Source organism: Komagataella phaffii, chromosome 2 (genome assembly GCF_000027005.1).
Source record: "Komagataella phaffii GS115 chromosome 2, complete sequence".
In the NCBI taxonomy this organism is placed as follows: Eukaryota; Fungi; Ascomycota; class Pichiomycetes; order Pichiales; family Pichiaceae; genus Komagataella; species Komagataella phaffii.
The window spans coordinates 999,890-1,027,239 of NC_012964.1; the positions used below are offsets into that span (position 1 = coordinate 999,890).

At 41.9% G+C, this 27,350-nt stretch overlaps 20 protein-coding genes across 20 annotated transcripts; 11 read left to right on the plus strand and 9 right to left on the minus strand.

Moving 5' to 3' along the window:
- Positions 1-59: 59 nt before the first annotated feature.
- Positions 60-2,492, plus strand: PAS_chr2-1_0537 (Gamma-adaptin, large subunit of the clathrin-associated protein (AP-1) complex; the record flags this gene model as incomplete). Its single annotated transcript, XM_002491405.1, has 1 exon — positions 60-2,492. One exon carries the CDS (start codon positions 60-62, stop codon positions 2,490-2,492), a length of 2,433 nt encoding a protein of 810 aa, XP_002491450.1.
- A 207-nt stretch (positions 2,493-2,699) lies between these two features.
- On the plus strand, positions 2,700-3,224 carry PAS_chr2-1_0538 (Membrane protein that interacts with Yip1p to mediate membrane traffic; the record flags this gene model as incomplete). Its single annotated transcript, XM_002491406.1, has 1 exon — positions 2,700-3,224. One exon carries the CDS (start codon positions 2,700-2,702, stop codon positions 3,222-3,224), a length of 525 nt encoding a protein of 174 aa, XP_002491451.1.
- Positions 3,225-4,002: 778 nt separating this feature from the next.
- PAS_chr2-1_0539 (Hypothetical protein) lies at positions 4,003-4,704 on the plus strand (the record flags this gene model as incomplete). The annotated part of the gene is made up of 1 exon (XM_002491407.1): positions 4,003-4,704. The coding sequence occupies one exon, from the start codon at positions 4,003-4,005 to the stop codon at positions 4,702-4,704; it is 702 nt and encodes a 233-aa protein (XP_002491452.1).
- A 68-nt stretch (positions 4,705-4,772) lies between these two features.
- Positions 4,773-5,816, minus strand: PAS_chr2-1_0540 (Hypothetical protein; the record flags this gene model as incomplete). The annotated part of the gene is made up of 1 exon (XM_002491408.1): positions 4,773-5,816. One exon carries the CDS (start codon positions 5,814-5,816, stop codon positions 4,773-4,775), a length of 1,044 nt encoding a protein of 347 aa, XP_002491453.1.
- Positions 5,817-5,938: 122 nt separating this feature from the next.
- On the minus strand, positions 5,939-7,834 carry PAS_chr2-1_0541 (Essential subunit of the Pan2p-Pan3p poly(A)-ribonuclease complex; the record flags this gene model as incomplete). Its single annotated transcript, XM_002491409.1, has 2 exons — positions 5,939-7,752; positions 7,804-7,834. 2 exons carry the CDS (start codon positions 7,832-7,834, stop codon positions 5,939-5,941), a joined length of 1,845 nt encoding a protein of 614 aa, XP_002491454.1.
- A 537-nt stretch (positions 7,835-8,371) lies between these two features.
- On the plus strand, positions 8,372-9,130 carry PAS_chr2-1_0542 (Putative benzil reductase; the record flags this gene model as incomplete). The annotated part of the gene is made up of 1 exon (XM_002491410.1): positions 8,372-9,130. One exon carries the CDS (start codon positions 8,372-8,374, stop codon positions 9,128-9,130), a length of 759 nt encoding a protein of 252 aa, XP_002491455.1.
- Positions 9,131-9,224: 94 nt separating this feature from the next.
- On the plus strand, positions 9,225-10,061 carry PAS_chr2-1_0543 (uncharacterized protein; the record flags this gene model as incomplete). The annotated part of the gene is made up of 1 exon (XM_002491411.1): positions 9,225-10,061. One exon carries the CDS (start codon positions 9,225-9,227, stop codon positions 10,059-10,061), a length of 837 nt encoding a protein of 278 aa, XP_002491456.1.
- Positions 10,062-10,174: 113 nt separating this feature from the next.
- PAS_chr2-1_0544 (Hypothetical protein) lies at positions 10,175-11,353 on the plus strand (the record flags this gene model as incomplete). The annotated part of the gene is made up of 1 exon (XM_002491412.1): positions 10,175-11,353. The coding sequence occupies one exon, from the start codon at positions 10,175-10,177 to the stop codon at positions 11,351-11,353; it is 1,179 nt and encodes a 392-aa protein (XP_002491457.1).
- A 30-nt stretch (positions 11,354-11,383) lies between these two features.
- PAS_chr2-1_0545 (Peroxisomal acyl-CoA thioesterase likely to be involved in fatty acid oxidation) lies at positions 11,384-12,472 on the minus strand (the record flags this gene model as incomplete). The annotated part of the gene is made up of 1 exon (XM_002491413.1): positions 11,384-12,472. The coding sequence occupies one exon, from the start codon at positions 12,470-12,472 to the stop codon at positions 11,384-11,386; it is 1,089 nt and encodes a 362-aa protein (XP_002491458.1).
- Positions 12,473-12,677: 205 nt separating this feature from the next.
- PAS_chr2-1_0546 (Hypothetical protein) lies at positions 12,678-13,346 on the plus strand (the record flags this gene model as incomplete). Its single annotated transcript, XM_002491414.1, has 1 exon — positions 12,678-13,346. The coding sequence occupies one exon, from the start codon at positions 12,678-12,680 to the stop codon at positions 13,344-13,346; it is 669 nt and encodes a 222-aa protein (XP_002491459.1).
- An 11-nt stretch (positions 13,347-13,357) lies between these two features.
- PAS_chr2-1_0860 (uncharacterized protein) lies at positions 13,358-14,092 on the minus strand (the record flags this gene model as incomplete). Its single annotated transcript, XM_002491415.1, has 1 exon — positions 13,358-14,092. One exon carries the CDS (start codon positions 14,090-14,092, stop codon positions 13,358-13,360), a length of 735 nt encoding a protein of 244 aa, XP_002491460.1.
- A 19-nt stretch (positions 14,093-14,111) lies between these two features.
- On the minus strand, positions 14,112-15,170 carry PAS_chr2-1_0547 (Bisphosphate-3'-nucleotidase, involved in salt tolerance and methionine biogenesis; the record flags this gene model as incomplete). The annotated part of the gene is made up of 1 exon (XM_002491416.1): positions 14,112-15,170. The coding sequence occupies one exon, from the start codon at positions 15,168-15,170 to the stop codon at positions 14,112-14,114; it is 1,059 nt and encodes a 352-aa protein (XP_002491461.1).
- Positions 15,171-15,411: 241 nt separating this feature from the next.
- On the plus strand, positions 15,412-17,049 carry PAS_chr2-1_0548 (uncharacterized protein; the record flags this gene model as incomplete). The annotated part of the gene is made up of 1 exon (XM_002491417.1): positions 15,412-17,049. The coding sequence occupies one exon, from the start codon at positions 15,412-15,414 to the stop codon at positions 17,047-17,049; it is 1,638 nt and encodes a 545-aa protein (XP_002491462.1).
- A 196-nt stretch (positions 17,050-17,245) lies between these two features.
- PAS_chr2-1_0549 (Alpha 1,3 glucosyltransferase) lies at positions 17,246-18,889 on the plus strand (the record flags this gene model as incomplete). Its single annotated transcript, XM_002491418.1, has 1 exon — positions 17,246-18,889. The coding sequence occupies one exon, from the start codon at positions 17,246-17,248 to the stop codon at positions 18,887-18,889; it is 1,644 nt and encodes a 547-aa protein (XP_002491463.1).
- A 16-nt stretch (positions 18,890-18,905) lies between these two features.
- PAS_chr2-1_0550 (glycosyl hydrolase) lies at positions 18,906-21,008 on the minus strand (the record flags this gene model as incomplete). Its single annotated transcript, XM_002491419.1, has 1 exon — positions 18,906-21,008. One exon carries the CDS (start codon positions 21,006-21,008, stop codon positions 18,906-18,908), a length of 2,103 nt encoding a protein of 700 aa, XP_002491464.1.
- A 745-nt stretch (positions 21,009-21,753) lies between these two features.
- On the minus strand, positions 21,754-22,515 carry PAS_chr2-1_0551 (uncharacterized protein; the record flags this gene model as incomplete). The annotated part of the gene is made up of 1 exon (XM_002491420.1): positions 21,754-22,515. One exon carries the CDS (start codon positions 22,513-22,515, stop codon positions 21,754-21,756), a length of 762 nt encoding a protein of 253 aa, XP_002491465.1.
- Positions 22,516-22,821: 306 nt separating this feature from the next.
- Positions 22,822-23,700, minus strand: PAS_chr2-1_0552 (Protein involved in 20S proteasome assembly; the record flags this gene model as incomplete). The annotated part of the gene is made up of 1 exon (XM_002491421.1): positions 22,822-23,700. One exon carries the CDS (start codon positions 23,698-23,700, stop codon positions 22,822-22,824), a length of 879 nt encoding a protein of 292 aa, XP_002491466.1.
- Positions 23,701-23,975: 275 nt separating this feature from the next.
- On the plus strand, positions 23,976-24,926 carry PAS_chr2-1_0553 (Deoxyhypusine hydroxylase, a HEAT-repeat containing metalloenzyme that catalyses hypusine formation; the record flags this gene model as incomplete). The annotated part of the gene is made up of 1 exon (XM_002491422.1): positions 23,976-24,926. One exon carries the CDS (start codon positions 23,976-23,978, stop codon positions 24,924-24,926), a length of 951 nt encoding a protein of 316 aa, XP_002491467.1.
- A 63-nt stretch (positions 24,927-24,989) lies between these two features.
- On the minus strand, positions 24,990-25,361 carry PAS_chr2-1_0554 (RNA polymerase I subunit A12.2; the record flags this gene model as incomplete). Its single annotated transcript, XM_002491423.1, has 1 exon — positions 24,990-25,361. One exon carries the CDS (start codon positions 25,359-25,361, stop codon positions 24,990-24,992), a length of 372 nt encoding a protein of 123 aa, XP_002491468.1.
- Positions 25,362-25,567: 206 nt separating this feature from the next.
- On the plus strand, positions 25,568-27,250 carry PAS_chr2-1_0555 (Subunit of the cytosolic chaperonin Cct ring complex, related to Tcp1p; the record flags this gene model as incomplete). The annotated part of the gene is made up of 1 exon (XM_002491424.1): positions 25,568-27,250. One exon carries the CDS (start codon positions 25,568-25,570, stop codon positions 27,248-27,250), a length of 1,683 nt encoding a protein of 560 aa, XP_002491469.1.
- Between the last annotated feature and the right edge of the window lie 100 nt (positions 27,251-27,350).

The following is a 27,350-nucleotide window of genomic DNA, read 5'->3' on the forward strand; positions in this document are numbered from 1 at the left end:
CCAAACAAAACACGCAGATATCCACTTAGTTCAATCCAAATATCAAATTCAGAAAAGAGATGGCAGGAGGTTTGAAAAAATTCATCAAGTCTGTTCGAAATTCCAAGACTATCGCTGAGGAACGAGCGGTCATTCGGAAGGAAAGTGCCAAAATCAGGACTTCTTTCAGGAATGTCCAGTTGGATGACCAAACTCGGAAGAAGAACATACAGAAGCTGCTGTATTTGTATATAATGGGAGAGCCTACTCATTTTGGCCAAGTTGAATGCCTGAAATTGGTTGCGACCCCGCAGTTTTCCAACAAGAGACTGGGATATCTAGCAACGATGTTATTATTAGACGAGAACCAAGAAGTAATTACTTTGATAACCAATTCCTTGGACAATGACATTAACAGCACAAATCAGTATATTGTCAGTTCAGCATTGACTACATTAGGGAACATAGCATCTCCTGATATGGCTCGTGACCTTTACACTGTCGTGGAAGCCCATTTGGATGGAAATAATGCATATTTGAGGAAGAAAGCTGCAATTGTTGCTGCAAAATTGATTGAAAAGGAACCTGATTTGGTTGAAGTATTCTTGCCCAAAGTTGAATCTTTACTAGACGATAAGAACCACGCTGTTTTGCTTGGTGGTCTCCAGCTGGCCAGGGTGATCCACGAAACTGACTCAACATCCCATTCTACATTGTCTGAGTTTGTTCCAAAGTTGCTTTATCACTTGAAAATGTTGGTGACTACAGGTTACTCACCAGAGTATGATGTAGGCGGTGTTCCAGATCCGTTCTTGTGCGTTTCTTTACTGCAGACACTGACAATGCTTTTTGAGAGCGACCACAATTGCCCACATGTGGAAGCATACCACGATCTCCTCACTCAGATAGCCTCCAAGATTGATACCGGTAAAAATTCTGGCAATGTTGTCCTATACGAAGCTGTCAGGTCTATTTTCAGAATCAATCCTGATTCTTCACTGAAAATTTTGGGAGTCAACATCCTTGCAAAGTTTTTGAAATCCAAAGATAATAATACCAGATATGTTGCACTCAACACACTGCTGAGTGTACTCGAACTTGAACCTCAAGCTGTGCAGAGGCATAGAGCTACTATTGTTGCCTGTTTGCAAGATGGCGACATTTCCATTCGTCGTAGGGCTTTGGAACTTACGTTCGCCATTATAAACAAACAAAACATTAGGTTACTCGCCAAGGAACTGTTAACATTTTTGCAAAACTCGGACACTGATCTCAAGCCATATGTGACCACACAGTTCACACTAGTTGCAGAGCAGTATGCACCAAACGAGAAATGGTTTTTTGAAAATCTCATTACCATGCTCAAGTACGCAGGAAACTACATTTCTCCCGATGTTTCATCCAATATTATAGGTCTCACCATCCAAATCAAAGATAGGGAGTTAATTAAGTTTATAACAGCAGAGCTATTTAAGGCTAGTGTTGAAGACCAGACCCAATATGGACTCAACCTAATTACTACCTGGTGTGTGGGAGAATATGGTGACTTGATTGAAGGATCGATTCCAAGTGCAAAGATTGTGCAGCTGTTAGCAAGGTTCATTAATTTTTCTTCATATGATGACGAATCCAAAAATACCCACTTGATCGGATATTGTCTTACTGCTTGTTTGAAGCTTTCTGTGAGACTTACTGATCCAGGCTCGATAGAGCAGTTGAGACAGTTGTTGAAATCCAAAACAAATGATATGGACTTGGAGATTCAGACAAGAGCAATGGAGTATCTTCAAATATTTAGCCAACCTATGAGTATCAAGAAAGGAATTCTCGCTAAGATGCCTCCTCCTCCAATGAAGGAGAAGCAATCAATCTCCTTGATGCTAACCTCAGACAAAAAGACACAAAACAAGGCCAAACTCGTAGATTCCAATGATCTCTTGTTGGATCTTTTAGGTGAGGATGTTGATACTCCCACCATTTCAAATGGAAACACTAAGAGTGTTAGCACACCAGAGAATAGTTTAGACTTGCTGTCTGATATCTTTGGAGACAAGCCAAACAATAATACACCAAACCCCGTTAATAGCGCAGCTACACCGCAGGTCAACAAAGGCAATGATCTTTTGTTAGATGATCTATTATTCTCCCCAAGTGCTTCAGTTGCGGCTCCAAAAGTGAACGTGGTCGTAGCTTTTGAAGATGCAAATATATCTGTCGGCTTCATTACAGTTGAAAATGGGGGAGGAGCAGCTAGCTTGGAAGCTCATATATCGAATAAGGGTTCGAACAATATTTCTGCCCTTTCATTACTGTTAGCAGTGCCAAAGTCCCAAAAGCTTCAACTTTCTCCTATCAGTACTACGACTCTTCAAGCAGGAGGTAGTGCCCTCCAAACGTTCAAGATCACTGGTGCTGAAGGAAGCAAAATCAAGCTGCGTGCTAAGCTAGGTTACAGTACAGTTGGACAAGCTGTCACCAAGCAATTTGAATTTTCATCTGCCTCCACTCTTTAGACAGACAAAATACCCTAACTAATAGAATATAAAATGACCCACTATATACTAATGCGGTAAAAAGTTGCTGTCCATTTTTTGCGCGACTCAAGATTTGATACATCGCAAGCCTGGTCAAACTTCGAACCGAACCAAAATTGCCCTAACAAATTAATCCCCTTGATCTACTCTGCGTGCAAATCGTTAAACCATCACACTGGAAAAAAAATGTCACAAGTACAACAGTTTTTAAGCAACATTGACAAGCAATTCTCCAAGATTGGAATTCTGGATGAATTCGAAAGCAAGGCCAAATTGCCCAGATCCTACGCAGTACTGGGTGGTGCCTCCCTTTACGGATTTTTAGTTTTTCTCAACATTGGAGGAATTGGCCAACTGCTGTCCAACATTGCCGGATTTGTAGTTCCAGGCTATTACTCCTTGAAGGCTTTGGAGACCACAGGCACCAAAGATGATACTGAGCTTCTCACTTACTGGGTGGTCTTTGCATTCCTCAATGTGATCGAATTTTGGTCGAAGGCCATCCTTTATTGGATTCCTCTTTACTGGTTTGTGAAGACAATTTTCCTTTTGTGGTTGGTTCTGCCTGCCACCAAGGGCTCGGCCGTCGTTTACAAGAGTGTGATCCAGCCTTTGGCTCAAAAATACGTCACCAACAATAATGTTTCTGATGATTTGCTGAATAAAGTTAACGAGGCTGCCAAGGCCACATCAACCGGCTTTGAGAAATGAGCAATTTCGGATTATGATTACGTATCGTGTATGGAAATAAGATTATTTTGACTTCATTGGTGCTTTCAATGGCACCCATTCCTGATCAGGAATCTCAACCCCAGCCATTGACAATCCCACACTAATTGTGACAGTCCCACGTTCTACTAATCTGCAGTTGAATGATCAAGGAAACCAGCCATCATGGCGATCCCGGCTGCAGAGAATTAACGTATTACAGTATACAGTATCAAGCTGGTATTCCCTATATCTTGCGTCAAGGTTCTGGCATATTTCTCTCAATTAGTTCACTTGCGTGGACAACTCAGTAGCGGAATTTCCCGAACGGACCGACCCTGACGGTAGTGTTCCTTAGTCACATGATCTCTTGCATGTATGACGAAAAAATTGACTGCACGGGAAGCCGAGATACATCGTAGACATCAATCTATTTTTAGATAATGGGTCCAAACAAGAAGATACTTTGGTTAATCTTCCAGGAACAACACCGACTTGGTTAGGGGTCATAAGCACCCAGAGAATGTTCTTGCTGAAGTTTGCTCTATTTTGTCTGCTTTAGACAGATATTCAACTTCCAAAAAGGGCATGAGGACTTACCAAAAATGGCTTGCTCTTAAATGCAGGAAACGTTTGTTCGCCTGCATATCATGCATTAAACCCCCTCCATGTGTTGAAGCGAATGCCATTTAGCTATTAGTGGATATTTTCGACTACAAATAGACCAAGAATTTCCCTCAATTCCAAATTCTTCACTAATAATATAGACTACTTGAACGCCATGTCTTACTTGAAAATTTCCGCTTTGCTTTCAGTTTTGTCCGTCGCCTTGGCCGACCAGCGAATCTCTGTCACCGTTGTTGGTGATGGTATCAACTCAGGACTGAGATCCGGAGGGTCTCATTTTGAGGCTGGACCAAATGCTGCTGGTACCCCCTTAGATTTGATCCTGTATGAGCCATCTGGTTTCTTGGTAGATGCAGCAGATGCTTCCAAGTACGTTGGTTGGGATGTTGCAGCTGGCACTTCTTTGACTTTTTTGCCACAAGACCAAGGAGGCAAAGATTGGGGAATCGTTGCCGGTAACCTCAGATTCAACGTTGGAGGTACTACATTCTATGCTTGTGAGACTAGGACCGGTGTTTGGGAAGTAAAGAGTTACGAAGCTAGTGGATGCAAAGCTGTGGTACTTTCCGTAGCTAGTCACCCAGTTCCTTCTTCCAGTTCTTCCAGTTCTTCCCATGCCCCAACTTCCTCTGTTCCATCTACTTCGTCTCATGTGAGCCCAACTACCACTCAACCTCCTCACACAACCAGTTCTCACACCAACCACACATCAACTACCTTGACCACATCAGGTAGGAATGACTCGAACCACTCCAACCATACCATCCCACCAGTTCCAACCGGTGCCGCTATGGGAGTCTCTAGCAACTATGGTTTGTTGGTTGCAGCTGGAATTGCCGCCGCTGCTTTGTTATAATTATAATTCTAGGTAGTAATTGGAGATTTATAGGGTAAGAACATGTACTTTTATTTTACTATTGCAAGCTAACATTTGCCGCTTTTAGTGCCCTGAAACATTCCATTCTCTTTCAAGCGAAGTGTTGAACCTTTGAAAAGTGTTCGCAAACTCTTTACCGTATTATACTCTATGTTCTGTAAAATAAAGCTATCGTAGAATGTGTTGGATGTCATTGCAGGTTTTGGATCGTGTGGAATAATCAGAGAAGATGTAGATGACAGACTAGAAGGTTGATGATCAGGGAACTCTAAAAAAGTTCGATTGTTGTTATTGTTGGGAGAAGTCGTGGACATGGAAATGTGATCAATGTACTCCTCAAAAATCCCAGCACTATATCCATCGCCTTCAAATAGTTGGGGAATAGGAGATTTGGCGGTTAGAGCTGGGCACACGCGGAACTTCGGGGTGTAACAAAGATTGGTAAGATCCGGAAGAATATGAGTCTTTTCAATTGGAGAAGGAGTATTCCCAGTTGAACACAACGCTGCATTCAGAGACGCCTCGTTCAGAACAAGTTTCCATGACCCTTTGGGCTGTTGGCTTCTTCGGAACAAGTAATCAGAGAAGGACTTTATTCTGTTGACAATAGGATCATGATCTGTAAGAGCACGTGATATAGAAGACCTTATATTTTGAAGATTATCCATGTCTAATAAGGATAAGATTCTATCTGGTTTCTGGACTTCACGGTGTAGGTATGGTTTGACTTGTCGGGAGTCTTGAGTTGGTGCTTGGTCCTCCTCAAGAAGCAAACGATCAAGCATATCCACTTCATCAAGACCATCAACGATCATTAAACTGAGTTCGTCGACATGTTCATCCCGATCTACAGTATCCTCCTCTTCATTCTCGTTTTCGACCTCGTCAAGTCGCTCGTCGATAGGTTGGATTTGTACCCGTTTCAGCTCATTTACGTCAAGGTACTGATCTGTTCGCAAAGAAGTAAAGGGCTGGTTTAAGATTCTACCTGAAATTAGCCTGTTGTTGTCGTTGTTGTTCCACACTCTATGATGAAGCTCAATTTTGAGTCTTCGAAATCTATACTTCAACTCATGTAACTGAAAACTCATAATATGTATAAGCAATCGTAGCCATTCATCAGAAGGCCAAAACGAAAACAGAACCGCACGGGCGACTCCTCGTTGCAATTGCAGGGACAAACTATGACAACATTATGGCTTTGTGTTTTTCGCTAAATGTCTTTTCTCATCCTCAACTCATTGAACCCTTCCTCTATTAAGGTCTTCAATTCTTTATAAGAAATGATGATACAGTTCTTTTCGTCCTTGGACACTAGTAAAATCCTCTCTTCTATTCCTGCGTCCAATTTGTTGAGACATGTTATAACATGAGCAAGGTCGACAACTGGATAACCCCTCTCATCCACTTGATGGTAAACATAGTCAACAAAAAGAGTAAGAGGATAGTTAGCACTTGACTCTGACCAGTTAGGGTCACCTTCATGCTCAGGCCTACCGTGCAAAAAACTAAGCTTGGACATCAATCTTACCAAACGGGCGTTTTCCAATTCAGTCGACAATTGAGATTCAATAAAATCATTAGAATTTTGTAGGCCATCAATGACATCCAATAATCTTGGGGCAATGCGTGTTTGAATTTCCTTTAGGTTGAAATCGGCGGAGATCAGATACTTCAAGGTGGCTTTGTAATCGTCGGAAAATTTAAGGTGATCGATAATCTGATCCTGTGTCTTATCGTCAAACGAAACTGATCCATATATAGATGTAATAGAAAGATCATACAACAATTTGGCCAGCAATTCTAGATCTTTCTTTTGCAGTTGGGCAATATCTTCTGTATTTTCATGTTGTAAAATATCAACAATGCCACATCCGGACAGCTTTATTCTGTTCTTGTTCGTCACGATGACTTTGCTTAGATCGATAGATCTAACTGCAAGGCCTTTGTCATGTACTTCGTTGAGAGCATTGACCAGCTGGATTAGATAGGACCACAAGTGTTGTTCAGTTATCAACTCCGGCTGATTTTGGAAGTGTATTTCAATCAAGGTTTTGGCATTACCATAGAAATCATAAGCCACCACCAGAGAATTCCCCCCAAAGACGGTTGTGGTGAAGGCCTCATGTACCTTAACTATGTTTGAATTTTCAATAGAACTCCAAGCCTTGATAGTCTTGAAAGCTTGCTTATCGGTAATGTTAACATTCTCAATGCGTCTCAAAGCGTATAATCTGGCATCCTTATTGGAAGTCGCCTTGTACATATGGCTGACAGCTCCATATCTTGCAGAGTTATTATCAAAGTTATTGTTGAGAGGCACCAGAGAATGATAAACACCAACAATATCTGGTATCGATGGATTGCTGAAAGTTTGAAGGCATGCTTCATTGCGCTTCTGTAAGGATTCTCTAAGGTTATCATCTATGAAGAACGAACTCACTGTTCTTTCGTTGGGGTTCAAATGGAGATTGAAATGAGGTGGGGGAGGAGGAGCATACAAATTGTAGTTCAGAGGATACTGAGTAGCCTGAGCATAAAACATCTCAGGCACAACGTTATGAGGGGCTGTTGTTCCGTGTTGAGGGAATTGGGCTGACAGTGGCAACCCTGGTTGACTATTATCTGATGGAACTGAAGGAGTAAACATTGAATTTGGTGGTGCAAAATAATCATTGCTTTCAGCGCTTACCTGCTGTGGCTTTTTGGGTGTCTGCTGGCTCGTTGGCACAAATGTTGGAATTTCGTCTAACTTGGGTGACATTGTAGAGAATTTGTTCGTCAAACTGGCAACAGATCCAGATGGAGTGAACGAAGGGGCTTCAAAACTAAATTTCTTGCGGATTGAGCTGCCCTCTTCGGTCCCAGAGCTTAAAGGAGCTGATGATTTGGTTTCTTTCGTTTCTTTATTCTTCTCAATGGAATCGTCTGAGGGATGCTTGAAGTAACAGCCCTTATTCTCAAATTTGCAATACCCGTGAATGAAAACGTTCTTGCAGTCGATATCCTTCGCCCAATCATGGTTTTCTAAAAATTAGTTAACGGCCTCTGAGCGATGCAGCTAAAGGATTTGCTTACCTGTATTGGTACTATTACTATTAGCAGACATATTTGCCCTATTCTGCCAACTGCTTGGTATGGAAAGGATAAAGTGTACCACCACGCTCGAAATGGGAGGATTACTTCCAGCAATTGCAAGCTGGTGCTGAGTTGACTTTCAATTGACGGTTGGCTTGATGTTGAATAGGGAAAACCAAGGATGCAGTATACCATGGCGATCTCTTGGAATCGTTGAGAGTAATATATTCCATTGCTTTAGTTACTGGATCCATTTTGAGCTGTGTTTCGAAATCTACTGCTCTATGTTTACGTAATCAGGGTATCTTTCATTGAACCTAATTAGGGAGAGCTTCCAGTACGCGTGTATCAATCATGATAGCCACAATTCTATATAGACTGTGAATAGCGGGCCTCCTGCCGGTAGTGACTTCACTCAGGATCCAGTTACTACCCGCAAACTCATACCAGCGAAAACATTGAAATATGGCTCGGGACCGACTTTATGTTCGGCCTGCTGTGACACTCAGAGGTATTTTTTGCGCTAACCTTATTTCCTATTCCTAAACTATTTTCACCTACTTGTATTATGACTGTCATTATTTTAACTGGTGCTTCTAGAGGACTGGGATTGGCTATTGCTCACAAGGTTCTCAAGGACCCGGCTACTAAACTGGTTGCCGTAGCTCGTTCAAAGGATAAACTGGACTCATTGGTGAACGAATACAGTTCACGAGATATTCTTCCGATTGCTGCGGATCTTGCTGAACCAAACTCTGCTGATATAATTGTCAAGAAGACAATTGAAACTTACGGAAGCATTGACTGTTTGATCCTGAATGCTGGAAAGTTGGACCCAGTGGGGCCAATTGCCAAAGCAGATGTACCAGGTTATAAGAATCTATTCGATGTCAACTTTTTCTCAATAGTTGACCTTGTATCCAAATCGGTTGAATTTTTGAGGAAAACCAAAGGTAATGTCATATTCGTTTCTTCTGGTGCCTCTGTCACATCATATGACGGATGGGCAGCCTATGGAGCTTCAAAGGCTGCGCTGAACCATTTCTCTCAAAGCCTTGATTCTGAGGAGTCAGATATCAGCTCAATCTCCATTGCACCTGGAGTGGTAGATACCCAAATGCAAGAGGACATTAGAAATGTGTTTGGTAAGAACATGAAGCCGGAGGCATACAAACGATTCACAGATTTGAAGGAGGAAAACAAACTGCATCCACCGGAAGTGCCAGCAGCCGTGTATGCCAACCTTGCTCTCAAAGGCATTCCTACGGATCTGAGTGGGAAATATCTGAGATTCACAGACCCACTATTGGAACAGTACCAAACCTAGTTTGGCCGATCCATGATTATGTAATGCATATAGTTTTTGTCGATGCTCACCCGTTTCGAGTCTGTCTCGTATCGTCTTACGTATAAGTTCAAGCATGTTTACCAGATCTGTTAGAAACTCCTTTGTGAGGGCAGGACCTATTCGTCTCGGTCCCGTTGTTTCTAAGAGACTGTACAGCCAAGCGCAGAATGGTGGCATTAACCATAAGAGAATTCTGATCGGACTTGGTCTATTGGCTATTGGAACCACCCTTTACGGGACAACCAACCCTACCAAGACTCCTATTGCATTTGTGGAACCAGCCACGGAAAGAGCGTTTAAGGACGGAGACGTCTCTGTGATTTTTGTTCTCGGAGGTCCAGGAGCTGGAAAAGGTACCCAATGTGCCAAACTAGTGAGTAATTACGGATTTGTTCACCTGTCAGCTGGAGACTTGTTACGTGCAGAACAGAAGAGGGAGGGGTCTAAGTATGGAGAGATGATTTCCCAGTATATCAGAGATGGACTGATAGTACCTCAAGAGGTCACCATTGCGCTCTTGGAGCAGGCCATGAAGGAAAACTTCGAGAAAGGGAAGACACGGTTCTTGATTGATGGATTCCCTCGTAAGATGGACCAGGCCAAAACTTTTGAGGAAAAAGTCGCAAAGTCCAAGGTGACACTTTTCTTTGATTGTCCCGAATCAGTGCTCCTTGAGAGATTACTTAAAAGAGGACAGACAAGCGGAAGAGAGGATGATAATGCGGAGAGTATCAAAAAAAGATTCAAAACATTCGTGGAAACTTCGATGCCTGTGGTGGACTATTTCGGGAAGCAAGGACGCGTTTTGAAGGTATCTTGTGACCACCCTGTGGATCAAGTGTATTCACAGGTTGTGTCGGTGCTAAAAGAGAAGGGGATCTTTGCCGATAACGAGACGGAGAATAAATAAACATTGTAATAAGATTTAGACTGTGAATGTTCTATGTAATATTTTTCGAGATACTGTATCTATCTGGTGTACCGTATCACTCTGGACTTGCAAACTCATTGATTACTTGTGCAATGGGCAAGAAGGATAGCTCTAGAAAGAAGAAGAAAAAGGAGCCGCCTGAAGAGCTGGATCTTTCCGAGGTTGTTCCAACTTTTGGTTATGAGGAATTTCATGTTGAGCAAGAGGAGAATCCGGTCGATCAAGACGAACTTGACGCAAATGTTGACTATCTGATTGCCGAGGCGACAATATCTAAGTCTAACAAGTTCGGGAATCTTTTAGCATCATTGGCCGTGCCCAAGTCAAAGTCGAAGCCTAAGAAACACCAAAATGTCCAGCTGAAACTGAACCCATCAAACATCCAGGAAATCCTCAATGACATAGACTCAATAATTTTTGACGATGATAACGATAATAATAGACCATATAAAGCTCTGAAAAAGGAGGGCTTCAAGGTTGAAGACCCGTTGTTTGACAAGAAGAAACTAAATAGAAAAAACCGTCGATTCTGCAGTATCTTAGAATCCGATTTCAATGTTATAGTCAAATCTGAAAAAGAACTTCAACAGAAAATAAAAGAGTTTGACCTCAAGAATTATGAACCAAAACCGGTTCCAAAAGAAACTGTCACAACATCGGTTGCCCTACAGACGAACAACCTTTTGTATAATAAAGTCATCTACAAGACAGACCCTGAGCAACACATTAGCTACTTTGATCTTACAAAAATGAGATTAAATCATGAACATATAAAAGAGGTTGTCCAAAGCTCTACCAATTTGAACAAGTCTATTGTTGAATGGCTACTTATCAACCAGTCCGCTTTAGCTAAAGATGAGGACTACAGAATAGTTCAGACTATCCTGGACTTCTCTATGAGAAAGCTAGAAAACCATCATGCTGAGCCCTCCGAAGAGTACTTGCAGATAAGCCAAGATATGAACCTAACATGGCCAATGTCGAACTGTCTATCAATGATTCTAATTTGGGGTATTCACGAGTTTCTCTCCAAAAAGTGCAAATATATTTCACCCATTCTCATTGATAAGATCAAGAACAAATCGAAAAAAACGGTAATCATGAAAGCATTTGGTGGTGGTTTACACCTATGGGACCTAAATACTCGGAAACAACAAGTGTCACCGGACGCTTGGAATATCCTTGAAAAGTATCGAAGAAACTACAAATTTGAAGATCAAACTTTCATTATCATACTCAGGTTACTTAGTTTCCCTAACTTGAAAGCTTGAAAATAAATATAAAAAGCAATGCATTTTACTCTATAGTTTAGCCTTGATTGTTGACTTACGTTGTTGTGGTTCTAACTGTGCATGGGCAGGTAAGGCCTGCAAACCTTCTTGCAATACGGTAGCTACCAACTGACCACTTTCAGAGTAGATCTCCCCAGTAACCAGTGCGCGGTCATCTTGACACACTTTGCTCCTGATACTGAATGACAGCCACTCATCTATGTTAAATTTATCATAGAAATGGATCGTATGGTCTAAAGATACTGAGAATGATGAAGTAAACATCTCCTGCATATTTAGTCTCATGTTGGAGCTAAGAAAGAAATAGTCCGAGATGTAAGCAATGGCCACGTCATTGAACCTTGGTGATTTAAAATGAGACTTGCTTTTCACCCAATATCTCAGAACCCTGTCACTTACAAATTTATCAAACTCTTCTGGGGCAACCTGTGATAAATCAAACATGTCCATTGGCAACCGCCACTTGCAAGGCTCCGCATCATAACTGTCCAACAGTTGCTGGGGATTTTTGGCCAGCTTTTGTAATTGCACATTGTCTTTGGAATTTTTCGCCCATTCCATGAATACCTCAGTTTGCTCATGACAGTCTTCAGGTGACGGAATATCCTTACCAACTATAGGAGCCCGCCTGTAATGAGAAAGTTTTGGCGAATCACTGGCCCCAGAAGAGCCTTCTAGTCTCTCTGATCGAAAAGAAATTGATCCTAGAAAAATCAACTGATTGTTCTGTTTGGCTTTCACTTGACGGGAGCAGAAATTCTTCCCGTCTCTCAGAGTTTCGACATGATACTCAATACGACTCTTTGTATTTGCAGCAACTAAAAAGTTGCAATGCATGCTTATAGGTCTGAACTTTTCATCCACATTTAACAGTGCAGCATACAGTGATTGGGCAACTAGAGTTCCCCCGAATATACCACGGCCACCGAAAGGAACTCTTAACGTCGAGACATTACTGTAGACGTTCTCAGATACCTTCTCCAGCTCAAGATATTGTTCCAAGTTCGCCAGCGTAGATAAGGGCATTGGCTTTGGCATTGGCTTTTGCATTGAGTTTAATCGAACTTGTCTGAATCGCTTCCAAACGTGTTTGAACATCCTGGAAATAGCCGACTATTTATCGAATCTTGCCTAACCCTGATTTCGGCTTCATGTGAAAAGAGCCCAATGTCTAGAGAAACGAGCGAAGCATTACATAAGCATCCTCGTTTTTCCTTCTCTCTCTCCCCCCAGGTAGAGATAATCAGTCGCATCGCCAGCACACCTTAATCTTCCTCCTGGCACAACAGGTCAGCTACTAATTATGGAAGCCGTGAATTTACAAATTGAATGGATTAGACAGGTGCCTCCAGTTACTGTGGCTCTTGTAGCATCCATGTCAATGACCTATTTTTTGCAACGCATAGATGTATTATCCTCAAATATGTTCGTGTTTGAAAGACATCGTGTGTTTAATGAGATGGCCTATTCTCGTTTGATACTAAGTTTCTTCTTCAGCGCCCATTCGTTTGTTGGATTCTTTTGGACATTGTACACATTATTTCAGAATTCACAGGCACTCGAGCTGACCTATGAAAACTCAATCGATTACCTCTACTCATTGGTGATAATAGCAGGTTTGATCGTGGCATGGGCCTCATACTTGGGGGGTCCGTTCATGCTGGGATGGGTTCTAGCTGACGTCTTGAGAACCATATGGTGCAAACAGAATCCCAACGAAAGAATGTCTATTTTGGGGCTAGTTTCCTTCAAGGCAGGATACTTTCCATTTGTAATACTTGCCATTTCATGGCTAGAAGGAAGTTCAAGAAATCTTCTATTAATGCTAATTAGCCAAACTGTCAGTCAGGCTTATATTTTTGGACACCATATGATGCCCGAACTACACGGGATCGATCTGTTTCTGCCTATATGGAAATTCCAGTGTTTCAGACGTCAGAGACAACCACCAATTCATCAGCATCAAGACTAAAGTGGGCTCATTCATATTGGCTCAAAACCAAATGTTTGAACTTCCGTGAAATCCTCCAACTTCAGTCCTCTAAACACATCCTCTTCATTTACAAACTGGTCATCGTCGACAATTTTTTTCAATGTCAATAGATCGACTCGTTTCTTCTCGTGATCCACGTCAATATATCCCACACCAAACATCTGCCTTGAGTGGACTTCGAAGAAGTTTCTCAGTACTGGGTCTTCCATCAGTGCATCATTGTGGGTAGTACGTGCTTTGGCATACAAATGCTTATTCTCTTTGAATGAAGAACACACATGAGGATTTCTATCCAGTATCGGAATTGATCTGCCCTGTCTATCAATTCTAAAGTGGTTCAAGGCATCTTTCAAGCTCTGGTCATTTTGTACCTTGGGCAGCGGATAGCTATTCAAGCGCAGCTTCCTTTCTTCAATGTCTAATAGTTTCTGTCTATAGTGAGGATTCTCAATAGATCTCATCAAGAGATGATTGTAATTAGTCATATTACTGACCATTCCTCTAACTTTGGACGTCAATGGTTTAATGTGATTGTACTTTGAAAGATCGTTATACCAGCTCTGTTTTCCCATCTTGGTGACTTTATTTGAGCTCTTCGTCCTTTGCGTAATCTTACTGGGTGGTAGATCTTTCCGTTCTTGCGCTTCAATACCTTCCTGTGCCCGCTTTTTGCCCTTCAAAGCGGCTGTCCTCTCCTTACTTTTGTTCTTTAGCCTCGTGATCATATTCTAGTACAAGCTATATCTATATATACTTCTCCAAATCTTGGCCTCTATCTCCAATAATACTTTTCACTGCAGTGATGATATCGCTATGTAAATTTTTTGATGCCGCGATTATTCCCTGCGAGTTGAGCTCCCGACCGTTGCCAAAATCCAACTGGTTACCATAAATATCAGACACAATGCCTCCGCTTTCCTTGATCAGAATGTTGCCAGCAGCATGATCCCATATTTTCTCTCGGTAATTCACATCTTTTGGCAACCTCAAATATATTTCAGCATCTCCTCTCGACAGAGCACAGTACTTGGCTTGAGAATCCAAGTTGGCGGACTTGGACTTGATCTGGAGCTTTTCTTTTATTAATCCTTGCAACCCATGACTTGAATGACCCTTCTCAACACCTTCACAGACTCTGCAGGTATCAAAAGAAAGAGAATTGTTCATTGTGATTCTTTTTGATGATTCCAGAGGCAAGATCTCTTCAAACAAGTTCTGATAGTATGATCCTACGCCTTCAGCTGCGGTGAAAAGTCCTCCTTTTCCCTTGCTCTTATTTTGTAGGTCAAACGGTAGATTTGGACACCCAATTACACCAACTTTTACAACCCCATCCACGATTAATGCCAGACAAACGGCAAATTGGTCGCCTCTCAGGAAGCCCTTAGTACCATCAATGGGATCCAAGGCCCAAATTCTTCCTTGACGGCCACCTTCAGAGCTGCCGCCGTCGATAGCATCGCAAACTTCGTCTACCGAGTTCAACAGAGATAACGACCCATTGTTGGCTTTGTCCTGCTCTTGAACCCACTTGATCTCTTCCAACACCTTTTCAGCCAGCTTTGGGTCTTTCTTCAACATCGCAGAGTCTTCTTCTCCAACAACCTCATCATTGGGGAAGGCTTTCTTGATGCTGTTGATGATGATAGACTGAGCAGCAAAGTCCCCCACAGTGACTGGAGAATCGTCCGATTTCGAAATTCCGCCAACTGTGCGAGCTGCAATCTCATCACTTATCCTCTTAGTCAATAGAGATGCCCTTTTGACAGCCAATTGGGCTAGCTTAACTTCCCTGCTGAACATATTTTTTCTCCTGAACGCAGTGCTTTTTTTTCTTGCAGGTGGACAACTCGTACTTGAGAGGGGGTGATGCAGAAAGGTACGGAATATTGCATCCCAGCACCATTCTTGTCATTCTCACTCTCAACATTCGTAATTACCTGAAAGGAAATTACTTTCACAGTGATCGACTCCTTTTCTCTCCCTTCCCTCTTCTCTTGTCAAGCTATTCATAAAGTCTCTCATTTCATACCAATCTCTTCCAATGATAAGTTTCAAAAGATCTTCTAAAGACAAGCATTCTAAGGGTCCCAAGATCACCAAGGCTGAACCAATACAAGTCGATACCTCCCACTCCGAGGTTCTCGATACGCCCAAAAAAGTCATCAAATCTCTGTATGACTACAAGGCCCAGGGCCCTGGTGAGCTCACTTTCAAGAAAGGAGACTTTTTTCACGTCATAGGTAGTGAAGATGACCCCGAATGGCTAGAGGCTTACAACCCAGTGACAAAAGCCCATGGCATGGTCCCAGTGCCATACTTTGAGACATTCTTCAGAACTGGCCATGCGGACTTGCAGCCCCAAGATCAGGCCGCTACAAATCCCAATCGCCAGTCTTTGTCAATTCTGCATGCCAAAGTGTTATATGATTTCCGTAAAGAACGAGATGACGAACTAGATATCGACGCAGGCGACTATATTATTGTATGTGCTCATTATGATTACGAATGGTTTATTGCAAAGTACATCAATAAACTGGGCGGGCCCGGCTTGGTTCCTGCGTCTTATGTTCAATTGATCGATATGAAAACGGGTCAACCGATCCTAAGGGATATGAAGTCGATTGTAGACCAAGAGAAATTACCCACTATTGAAGAATGGAAAAATAACAATGCTAGATATAGGGAAAGCTCCAAAATCATTTCCTCCGAGTACAACCAAGAGGGTGTTCATCAAAATCAGCAAGGAAATCATGGAGATGAGTATCCACCGAAGCTCTCCAGGACAGGCACTGATCTCAGTTCTCAACATTGGTTGGCGCCTACAGATCCGTATGTTGTTTCTGTTAATGTGGAGTCATTTTACATGACAAATGACAAATTTTGGTTTCTGGTCAAGGCGACTCTATCGAATGGAATGGTAAGACTGTTGTGTCGGTTTTACGAAGATTTTTTTAATTTCCAGCAAAACTTGTTAACGAGATTCCCCCGAGAAGCTGGTAAACAAGAGGGTCATCAAAGAATATTTCCTTACATCCCAGGCCCATTGTCCTATGTCAACGAAAATATCACTGCCAAGCGTAGAGCAGACTTAGATGACTATTTTCAACATTTGTTCAGGTTACCGGATTATATAACGCGTTCTGCACTAGTTTCCGCTCTCTTTGAAATACGGTCTGGGGACAAGGAATTCAAATCTTCTGATGACCTGACTCTACCAAATCCACGAGTCTCGGTGCTCCAATACAATAATCAATCATCCAGTCAGCAACAGAGGCGCAGCTCTCAATACCAACAGGATAGACTCTCTCAATATGAAAAACACAGACAATCAGACTCTATCAATCATTTGGTTAAACGCATGAGTAGCTTAAACACAGAGACCAAAAGTTCTTCCTCAAGCTCTTCTGGTCTCATCACAAGCAAACTAAAGCTGAAGTTCTACTTTAAGGATGACATTTTTGTGCTTATAGTGCCCACAACCGTGGGAATCGCTGACTTAAAACGGCTCGTGGCCTCAAGGCTGGACCACTCAGCTTCTGCTTTACACCTATATCCAAAATATGGAGCCAACATTGATGAAAATGAATATAGCGAACATGATGAGATTCAATCTGATGATACCTTGTGGGGCAGTAAATGTTTTGTCGACAAGGGAAAAGTTCTTGTGATTGCAACGTGAAATTTAGTTTACCTTCCAATAACTTCCAAACATAGAATAGTGCACTTCAATTTTTTCGTACCCAAATCTGACATCAGCTTCGACGATTCACAGGTAAATACTATATAGCACAGCATCTTACCCTCGAAATCACCCAAACATCGTGAATCCAAATTCCATGTAGCTCTCTCTGCCTTACATTCTTCCTCCCATCCTAATGCCACATAAAAGAACGCCCTCTAGCAGTCTGCTGTATGCAAGAATTCCAGGGATCTCTTTTGAAAACTCTCCGGTGTTTGATTTTTTGTCTCCTTTTGGACCCGCTCCTAATCAATGGGTAGCACGATACATCATCATCATCTTTGCAATTCTCATCAGATTGGCAGTTGGGCTGGGCTCCTATTCCGGCTTCAACACCCCTCCAATGTATGGGGATTTTGAAGCTCAGAGGCATTGGATGGAAATTACTCAGCATTTATCCATAGAAAAATGGTACTTCTACGACTTGCAATATTGGGGGCTTGACTATCCTCCCTTGACAGCCTTTCATTCATACTTCTTTGGCAAATTAGGCAGCTTCATCAATCCAGCATGGTTTGCTTTAGACGTCTCCAGAGGGTTTGAATCAGTGGATCTAAAATCGTACATGAGGGCGACCGCAATTCTCAGTGAGCTGTTATGTTTTATTCCAGCTGTCATTTGGTATTGTCGTTGGATGGGACTTAACTACTTCAATCAAAACGCCATTGAGCAAACTATAATAGCGTCTGCTATTCTTTTCAATCCATCTTTAATTATCATAGATCATGGCCACTTCCAGTACAACTCAGTTATGCTAGGTTTTGCTTTATTATCCATATTAAATCTGTTGTACGATAATTTTGCATTAGCGGCTATTTTTTTCGTTCTTTCAATAAGCTTTAAGCAAATGGCTCTCTATTATAGCCCCATCATGTTTTTTTACATGCTGAGTGTGAGTTGTTGGCCTTTGAAAAACTTCAACTTGTTGAGATTGGCTACTATCAGTATTGCAGTACTCTTGACTTTTGCAACTCTATTACTGCCTTTTGTATTAGTAGATGGGATGTCACAAATTGGCCAAATATTATTCAGAGTTTTCCCGTTTTCAAGAGGCTTGTTTGAGGATAAGGTGGCCAACTTTTGGTGTACAACGAATATACTGGTAAAGTACAAACAGTTATTCACTGACAAAACCCTTACTAGGATATCGCTAGTAGCAACTTTGATTGCAATTAGTCCGTCTTGCTTCATCATTTTTACTCACCCAAAGAAGGTTTTACTACCGTGGGCTTTTGCTGCTTGCTCTTGGGCGTTCTATCTTTTCTCTTTCCAAGTCCACGAGAAATCAGTTTTAGTTCCATTGATGCCTACCACTCTATTACTGGTAGAAAAAGACTTGGACATCATCTCAATGGTCTGCTGGATTTCTAATATTGCCTTCTTCAGCATGTGGCCTCTATTAAAAAGAGACGGGCTGGCTTTGGAATATTTTGTCTTGGGAATATTGAGTAATTGGCTGATTGGAAACCTCAATTGGATTAGTAAATGGCTTGTCCCCAGTTTCCTGATTCCAGGGCCTACTCTCTCCAAAAAAGTTCCTAAAAGAGATACTAAAACAGTTGTTCATACTCACTGGTTTTGGGGGTCAGTAACATTCGTTTCATACCTCGGAGCTACAGTTATCCAGTTCGTAGATTGGCTGTACCTTCCACCTGCCAAGTATCCAGATTTGTGGGTTATTTTGAACACTACATTGTCGTTTGCTTGTTTCGGGTTGTTTTGGCTATGGATTAACTACAATCTGTACATTTTGCGTGATTTTAAGCTTAAAGATGCTTAGCGTCTCCGTTTTTTTACTAATATTTTGGCAATTTAACACCCTCTTTGAGTTTTCTATCGACTGTGAATAGACCCCATTCAGTTTCCCATTTATTTTCCCCGTTTTCATATATCTTTTTCCAAGGTTCATCGAAGGCTTCAAACCAGTACCAAGGGATCTTGAGATGCCGTGCCAACGCACTAAAGCCTTTAAGGTACAAATCATAGTTTTTCTTTTTTGCTATTGCATCAATGAAACTCCCCCCTTGATAGGGCCAACCTGTTTCCCCAATAACAATTTTTTCCATGCAAGATTTTGTAGAACAGATATTGTACAAAGTGCTATTTACCCAACCTGGAGCTATTTTTGCGGTAGTTCCATTGAAAAAAGGGTGTAAATTTACTCCGAGAATGTCTAATTGGTCAGCCCAGTCCTCTTTCACACATGAGTAATGTTCATTGGTTCCCACTGGTAGGTCATACCATCCCAATTGTTGAACGATTCTCTTAACTTGCTTAATATATTGAAACAGTGCATCAGTAGACAACTCGTGCCTCCATAGGACTTCATTGCCAACAAAGATAGTATCAATCTGATCCCTTCTGACTTTAAGCAGGATCTTTTGGAGGTCTGATATCTGATTTTCATTTGATTGTCTATCACTATTTAACCAAACGCCAATCGATACCGTCATGTTGAGGCCCATATCCTGAATTACATCCAAAACATAAGCAGCCTGTTGACATTGTAAGCCATACAGTTTTAGTCTCGAAGTCACCATTGATAGAACACCCAAATCTAAAACAACCTGGTCATAATTTACACCACACATTGGTTGTAAGGATCCTCTTGGTGCGTAATTGACTCCATAAATTGATTTCTGCAGCCTTTTGTCTGACATTAAGCTTTTCAATTCTGTATTATTATGGAATTTTTTGTTTAGACCTGCATACGAATTCTGAGTTTCATCCTGGGTAAAGTTATTTGCAGGTGGAATCTGGATCATTATTTTTGGAGAAACTGAGAAAGAAGTATTGGTTGTAGATAAGTTATAATGCGAAATCAACTGATCAATAAGTTTCTGCCTCTCCGTTGGTGATACCCTGTTCATATAGTTGAAGATAGTCGTGGTTGTTCCGCCGATTAGTTCCGTCACTAATGGCACCAATATTGCTAGAGAAGCGATTAACGAACCAAGTAAGACGAGGATACATCCTACGTAAAACGGGCTCTTCCAGCTTCCATGCTCTCTGTATTTGCCAGCCTTTTCAGAGTAGATGCTACTGGGTGCAAAAGAGGCCGTTTCATTTCCGACCTCATTTGAGTATTCTTTTGTCTCAGTTTTTTGATACGCGGAGTGAACAGAAGAGCCAAACATGACATCAGAAGTCGAAGTGTCCAGTAGTTTAAGACCAACGGTTTCCTTTGAGCTATCAGTAGGTTGGTCAAACTTTGCTGGTATGTCTTTGTTCGTGTTGCCAGTTTCAGCTATAGGGGATGTCATAAAATTTTTTGAAGGTCCAACTCCTACTTCAGGAACCCGACTGTTTGGGTGGTTGAGAAAAGCTAGCGTTTCATAATCCATATTAGCTGAGTTCACATTGTTGTTTGATTCGGCTTTGGCACTAGCAGCCTTTATATCCAGGCTTTTAGCTTTATTTGAATTTGCCAAAGAGCTTACAGGTCCTGTAACCGGTTCTGAACTTCCATCTTCAAAAGAGGAAACAGTTAGAGGCTGGACTACTGATGAATTCAGTTTTACTTTCGGATATTTCCACTTGAATTCGTTATCGAATACTACTGTCTCTGTTTTCAGATTATCTTCGTGTTCAGATCTCTTCTCTCTTGCTTCACTTTTAGATCGGGTGATGGGAATTGACAACCTGGATTCTGTGTTAGACCTCCATTTTCCGATTGGGAGTGATTTTGATCTTAGTATTGGCCAACTTTTGACTGAGTCATTGGTCTGTGGGTAGTTAAGGTGCTCCTCGAGCTTGATTTCGTGGTTGATGTATTTAGATGGCTCTTCCTCGTCATCCAGCTGTATGGGCGAGCTTTCATTGGGACTACTACTATCTTCAAAACGTGTTTTCTTCTCAACACGTTGGCCATTGCTTTTTGTCGGACTATGGGGAGACATAATTGAGTGTGAATGGTTGGTCAAGGTTCAGTTCACTGGGCTAATGTACAAAGTGGAACCGTGCGGCTGTAATAAAATTATTTATTTATAATATTAGTTGGATGGTTATATACATTCAGATATCAGGTGTATTGTAAAGGTTTGGAGAGATGTGATTTTCACGGGGCAAACCAATCTACGTTTGTGGTCCTTGTAATTCGGAACGGTTACGGTGTTGAGAGAGTCAAATGCAAAACAAATTCTTATAAATAAATGACAATTTATATAAAAGACCAATGACCAAGAGTACAGTACAATCCCAAGCTAAAAAGAATTTGTGGTTTCTGCTGGTTCATTGAATTGTATGATCAGATCAACGTCTGACCAGAAATATTATTTCTCTCCCAGCTACAATTTCGGTTATACTTTGCGATGATATCTTAATATTGTTCAAGTGACTTACGAAAGCTTATTCCAAGTCAAATCCAGATTGTTTAACCTAAGTAGGACTCATCCTAGACAATAGAACTTTGATCAGTTTCACTTTCTTAAATTACTTAGCTAAGACTTTTTAAAAAACGTGAGTAATCCTCCTGGTGGCCAAGTTGGCTAAGGCGCGAGACTGTAAATGTTCTCTTTCAGGGAAATCTTGAGATCGGGTGTTCGAATCACCCCCAGGAGATTCTTTTTTACTATGGGGACTCAATTTAATATATATCTGGTAATGTTATAAAAATTATCTAGGGTTTAATATGCTTCGGCTAAACTATAATTTATAACTATCCAATATTCTATCTTCAATAGAGTCTGTGGAACTCTTGAACTGGGCAACTTGCAGACTTTCACCCTCTGCTGCAAAAACCTTTGCCATATCTGGTTGGCCTGGCATTCCCATTTGTGCTGGCATCTGTTGCTGGATAACTTGCACCGCATTGGAGCTGCTCAGAATCAATGAAAAAACAGACTGCAAACCTAATAATGTGACAAAGTACCATGACAAGGAGGAGACCCATCTCACGTCCAAATCAGGAGTGTCAATTCCTTGTTGCAACATGGATTTGAAACGGAGAGTGAGAGGGAAGGGTAGTCGCATTATGATGAATCCAGCAAAGAAATAGTTAATCCACCACATAATCACAGTCTGGGGAATAAAATTGGCTGCATTTGATTTCAGCATGTTGAACATGGCGTCTGAAGCATTCGGGTCAGACAATGGATTAGGCATCTGATCCTTGTTTTGTTTCACTGCATTTTTCAGGTACTTTCCAGAAGTAAGGGCTTCATATAAATAGGCCTGTCTATTGAGAAACTCCTTTTTTGAGACCAGCACATGTGAATTGCCCCTGAAGAGACGGGCCTTTTGTAACTGTTGTTGTTCTCTAACATCTCTCCACTTGGACACCTTCGGGAGTGGTTGAAGTAAGTTGGTAACATAACTTCTCAGAATCCCAACCAATATCATCACTGCCGAAATGGGTAGTAGAACCCACACTTTCAAGCTTGGGTCCAGCACAAGATCTGGGGACATTCTGTTGAGTTAAGCGTTGCCAGGAAGAGTGTGTGGAAGGAAGGAAGGGTAGAGAGTTACATCGTATTAAGTGGAAATTCGAGACTACAATTGAATGGATGATAGCTCCTCTTGGGTATACTTCATACAGAGAGTCAATGAAAATCACTGGGCTACATTAAAAGTAGGAGAATAAAGCTCATTCTGTTATTCGATCACCGTCTATAGAATAGTCCCTCAGGAATCACTATTGGTGCTAATCTATTGCACCGAAAGAGGTCTGCTTCAGCTTTCACCCAAAGTCCGAATTTTGACGTACTGTTCGTTCTATGAGTATATTCCTCCCTCCATTCCCACTGGAATATCACGAGATCCATAAACCCCCTTCCAACTGACAGGTTCAACCCAAGTCGCAGGCTGCGGTATTTGCAAAAGCTCATAAACTCGTTGAGCAAACACTTGAGCATCCGAAATATTGTCTCCCTCATATACATAAATAGATAGCACCACGATCTTGATTGGCTCCTGTTGAAGGTTGGCTGAAGAGCTGACAGCGGGAAGTGTTACTGTATGAGGAAACTCTGTTTCAAGTAATTTCAACAGGTTTACACAACTGGGAGTTGGTTTCATCTCCAGTCCCAATTCAGGATTCTTCAATGAATTGACAAGAATTTCGATAATGGGAGATAGTTCTTTAGGATCTTTCAGTTTTGTTGTCTGTTCCTCCACTGTTAGACGAGACAGGTTCGCAGCCAGATCATTGCTGTACAGCTCATACAAACTCCCATCAGATTGCTCCTTAAAAGCAGAATCTTTTGATTGAAGAACCAACACTTTGGAGAACCCTGAGGTATTGATGAAGGGCACAATGACCTGCTGATAGAATTGAGTTGTGTAACCTGGCAAAACTGGAGATCTCTGCTGTAAAATCGCCAATTTTAGATCCTTATTATGATATACTTCTAAGCTTGTAGAAAAGTCTTGAATAGAGGTGTCAGGATTCCCCTCCACGTAATCGACGGGCGAAACAAATGGATGTACCAATGAATCATCTAACCACGCCACTGACTTCAAGTTTAAGTTATGAATCAGCAGATCTGCGGTGAATTGTGGCACGTTACCAATAGACACAATGGGAAGCACCAATGTGGAGCCTTTGAAACTGTTAAGGACTTCAATCGGGTTAGTTCTACTATGAAAGGCCATTATGTTGATAGATGGAGTAGGCGATACTTTGGGGAGATGGCCCCATAAATCTGGGGGAGTCTGATTCGAGCCTCACCTAATGTTCATCGCCTAGCAGCTTCGCCCCCAAACACCCAAACGCCCCCCTAAACCGTCCCTCGAACTCACCTCATCTGTCATGCTGCTGATAGTTTAGATAATCTTAAAAAAAATCATCAGGAGGTGAAAAAATAAAAAAAAAAAAAAAAAAAAAAAAAGTACATCAACCTCCTGACGTTTTCCGTAGGATCAACCCAATGAGTGACGTTAACGAAGCTACAAGTTTGGAGCGCCTAAGAGACGTGCTCATCAACAACACAGGAGACATAAAACTGGCTCACAGGTTTCGGGCACTCTTCTTCCTGAAATCCATCGGCGCAGAGTACAACGAGAAGCCAGAAGATGCCAACAAAGCCATTAAGTATATTGGCGAGTGTTTTGCCGACTCTTCAGAGCTTTTGAAACACGAGGTGGCATATGTGCTGGGACAAACAAAGAACATGACCAGTGCTCCCATCTTGAGAGATGTACTGGAAAGCAAGGAACAGCAGGTTATGGTACGTCATGAAGCTGCAGAAGCATTAGGAGCTTTGGGAGATAAGGACTCTCTCGATTTACTGGTTAAATACTACGAGGACCCTGCAGAAGTGGAAGAGATTCGCCAGACTTGCGAGTTGGCCATTGAGAGGATCAAATGGGAGAACTCTTCGAAGGCCAAAGAAGAGAAACTGGAGACTTCTCTATACGAGTCCATTGATCCAGCTCCACCTTTGGCTATCGACGGATCCAATACAAAGATCTCCAAGCTTCAAAAAATTTTGAATGACCAGAATACCCCATTGTTTGAAAGATATAGAGCCATGTTTAGACTGAGAGATATTGGTACTGACGAGGCAGCTTTGGCTTTGGCTACGGGATTCAGCGACCCATCCGCTTTATTCAAACATGAAATTGCATACGTATTTGGGCAGCTGAGTAACCCTGTTACTGTCCCATCTTTGGTACAGGTTCTGAAGGACACCTCTCAAGCGGCCATGGTGCGTCACGAGGCGGCTGAGGCTCTCGGATCTATTGCTACCGACGAAGTCTTGCCTATTTTGCAGGGTTTCCTCAAGGATGAAGATGAGGTTGTTAGAGATAGTGCTGTGGTCGCTTTGGATATGTATGAGTATGAGAATTCCAATGAGGTTGAATACGCTGCTGTTTAATGTACTAAAGCATGAGGAGTGTATTTTTAATATCTGTGTAGTTTCTGATTATGTGAAATTCTTCTAATTGTTCGTTCTAAACTTGTAAGCACACTTCGGACATGTGTAAAAGACAGTAGCACCTTCATCAGCAGACCTTAATTGCAGGGTATGGTATTGCATCTCTTCATTGCCACATTGAGGACACTTTTCTTTGATTGTGGCCCCATCTTCGAGTTCATCAGATTTTAGGGAGGTCTTAACTAACGAAGCTTTGGCACGTAGAGTAGAGGGAAAAGCATCAGGGGAACTTTTAGTGACCACACTGAGATTCTTGAACCTTTTGGTATCATAGGACCGTTCACAAACGTTACAATCTATGCTTTTTTGGCCCGCTACAGAGTCCAAGAGGTTTCCGCACTCAACGCAGAAGATCATAGACCCTACGACTGACATGTTGGAGGTTTGTGGTAATAAACAGGAAAGTAAGTTCTTCACAGGTTAATCAATCTACAAAAAAATATTTTACTTTCGAGGCCATTTTACATGGAAGGTTTCCAACTTTTCTCCCACCCAGCACAGAGATCAACATCTTCGCGCGTTCTAAGTTTTATCCATTGCCTTCAAATCTTTCTTCACTCCTACAAAGAAATTCCATCACAATGCAGGCCCCACCACAAATGATGGAGATGCCAGATCTCTCTAATGCCATAATGGCCCAAGATGAGATGGGAAGACCTCTTATCATAGTTAAAGATCAAGGCCGGAAGCAAAAGGCTAGCGGTGTTGAGGCCATAAAGTCACATATTCTGTCCGCAAGGTCAGTGGCGTCAATCCTGAAAACGTCCTTAGGTCCTCGTGGTTTAGATAAGATTCTTGTCTCACCTGATGGAGAAATCAATATTACAAATGATGGTGCCACCATTCTTTCTCAGATGGAGTTTTCCGATGAGATTGCCAAATTATTAGTGGAATTGTCCAAATCTCAAGATGACGAAATTGGCGATGGGACCACCGGTGTGGTTGTTTTGGCCGGTGCTATGTTGGATCAGGCTCTAGAACTTATAGAGAAGGGTATTCACCCCATTAAGATTGGTGATGGACTACACGAGGCTTGCAAAGTCGCTGTTGCCAACTTGGACAAAATTGCCGACCAGGTTACAGTCTACGATGGAGATCAGGTCGATCGCAATGCCCAACCAGAATCAGAACTTTTCAAAGCTGCCAAGACATCTCTGGGTTCAAAAATCGTCTCTAAATTCCAAGATAAGTTCGCCAAAATGGCTGTTGAATGTGTTCTAGCAGTAGCTGATTTGTCGCGTCGTGATGTTGATTTTGAACTCATCAAGATTGAAGGAAATGTTGGAGGATCTTTAGACGAGTCTCGTTTAATTCGTGGTGTTCTGGTTGACAAAGAACTCAGTCACCCACAAATGCCTAAGACTATTGAAGACGCTCGTATCGCTATTTTAACGTGTCCATTTGAACCACCCAAACCTAAGACTAAACACAAGCTTAACATCGGTACCGTTGAAGAATTTGAGGCTTTACAAAAATATGAACAGGATGCATTTGCTGAAATGATTGGCCACGTTCAGCGTGCGGGTGCGAACCTCGTTGTATGTCAATGGGGATTCGACGACGAGGCTAACCATCTGCTGTTGCAGAATCACTTGCCTGCTATACGTTGGGTTGGAGGTCCGGAATTAGAAGCCATTGCTATTGCTACTCGTGGAAAGATTGTGCCTCGCTTTGAAGATCTATCCGCTGACAAGTTGGGTCATGCTGGAATAGTCCGAGAATTGGAAATGGGTACTACGCGGGAACGAATGCTGGTTGTAGAGGAATGTGCTAATACCCGTGCCGTTACAGCACTTCTTCGGGGATCATCTAAAATGATTGTTGATGAGTCTACCAGAGCATTGCACGACTCGTTGTGCGTTGTAAGAAACTTAGTGCGAGACAACAGAGTTGTTTACGGTGGAGGTGCTGCAGAGCTTTCTTGCTCTCTTGCAGTTTCTGCTGCTGCAGACAGTCAGAAGGGAATTGATCAATATGCATTCCGTGCTTTTGCTGATGCCTTGGACTGTATTCCAATGGCCCTTGCCGAGAATTCTGGTCTTGACCCTATTACAACAGTCTCAACTCTGAAAGCTCGTCAGTCTACTGAAGCCAATTCTAACTTGGGAGTTGACTGTTTGGGTTCTAATCAAAATGATATGAAAGAACTCTTTGTGATTGATCCTCTAATTGGAAAGAAGCAGCAACTTCTCCTAGCCACCCAGTTGACGCGGATGATTCTGAAGATCAACAATGTGATCATCTCCGGAAAGGATGAATACTAGACAGTTTTCAAGATAATAAATGATATACCAATATTGTAGCTATTTTAATAACTAGAACCTGACCATTTACTTTCTTTACTGATAAAGGACCCCTTCCAAG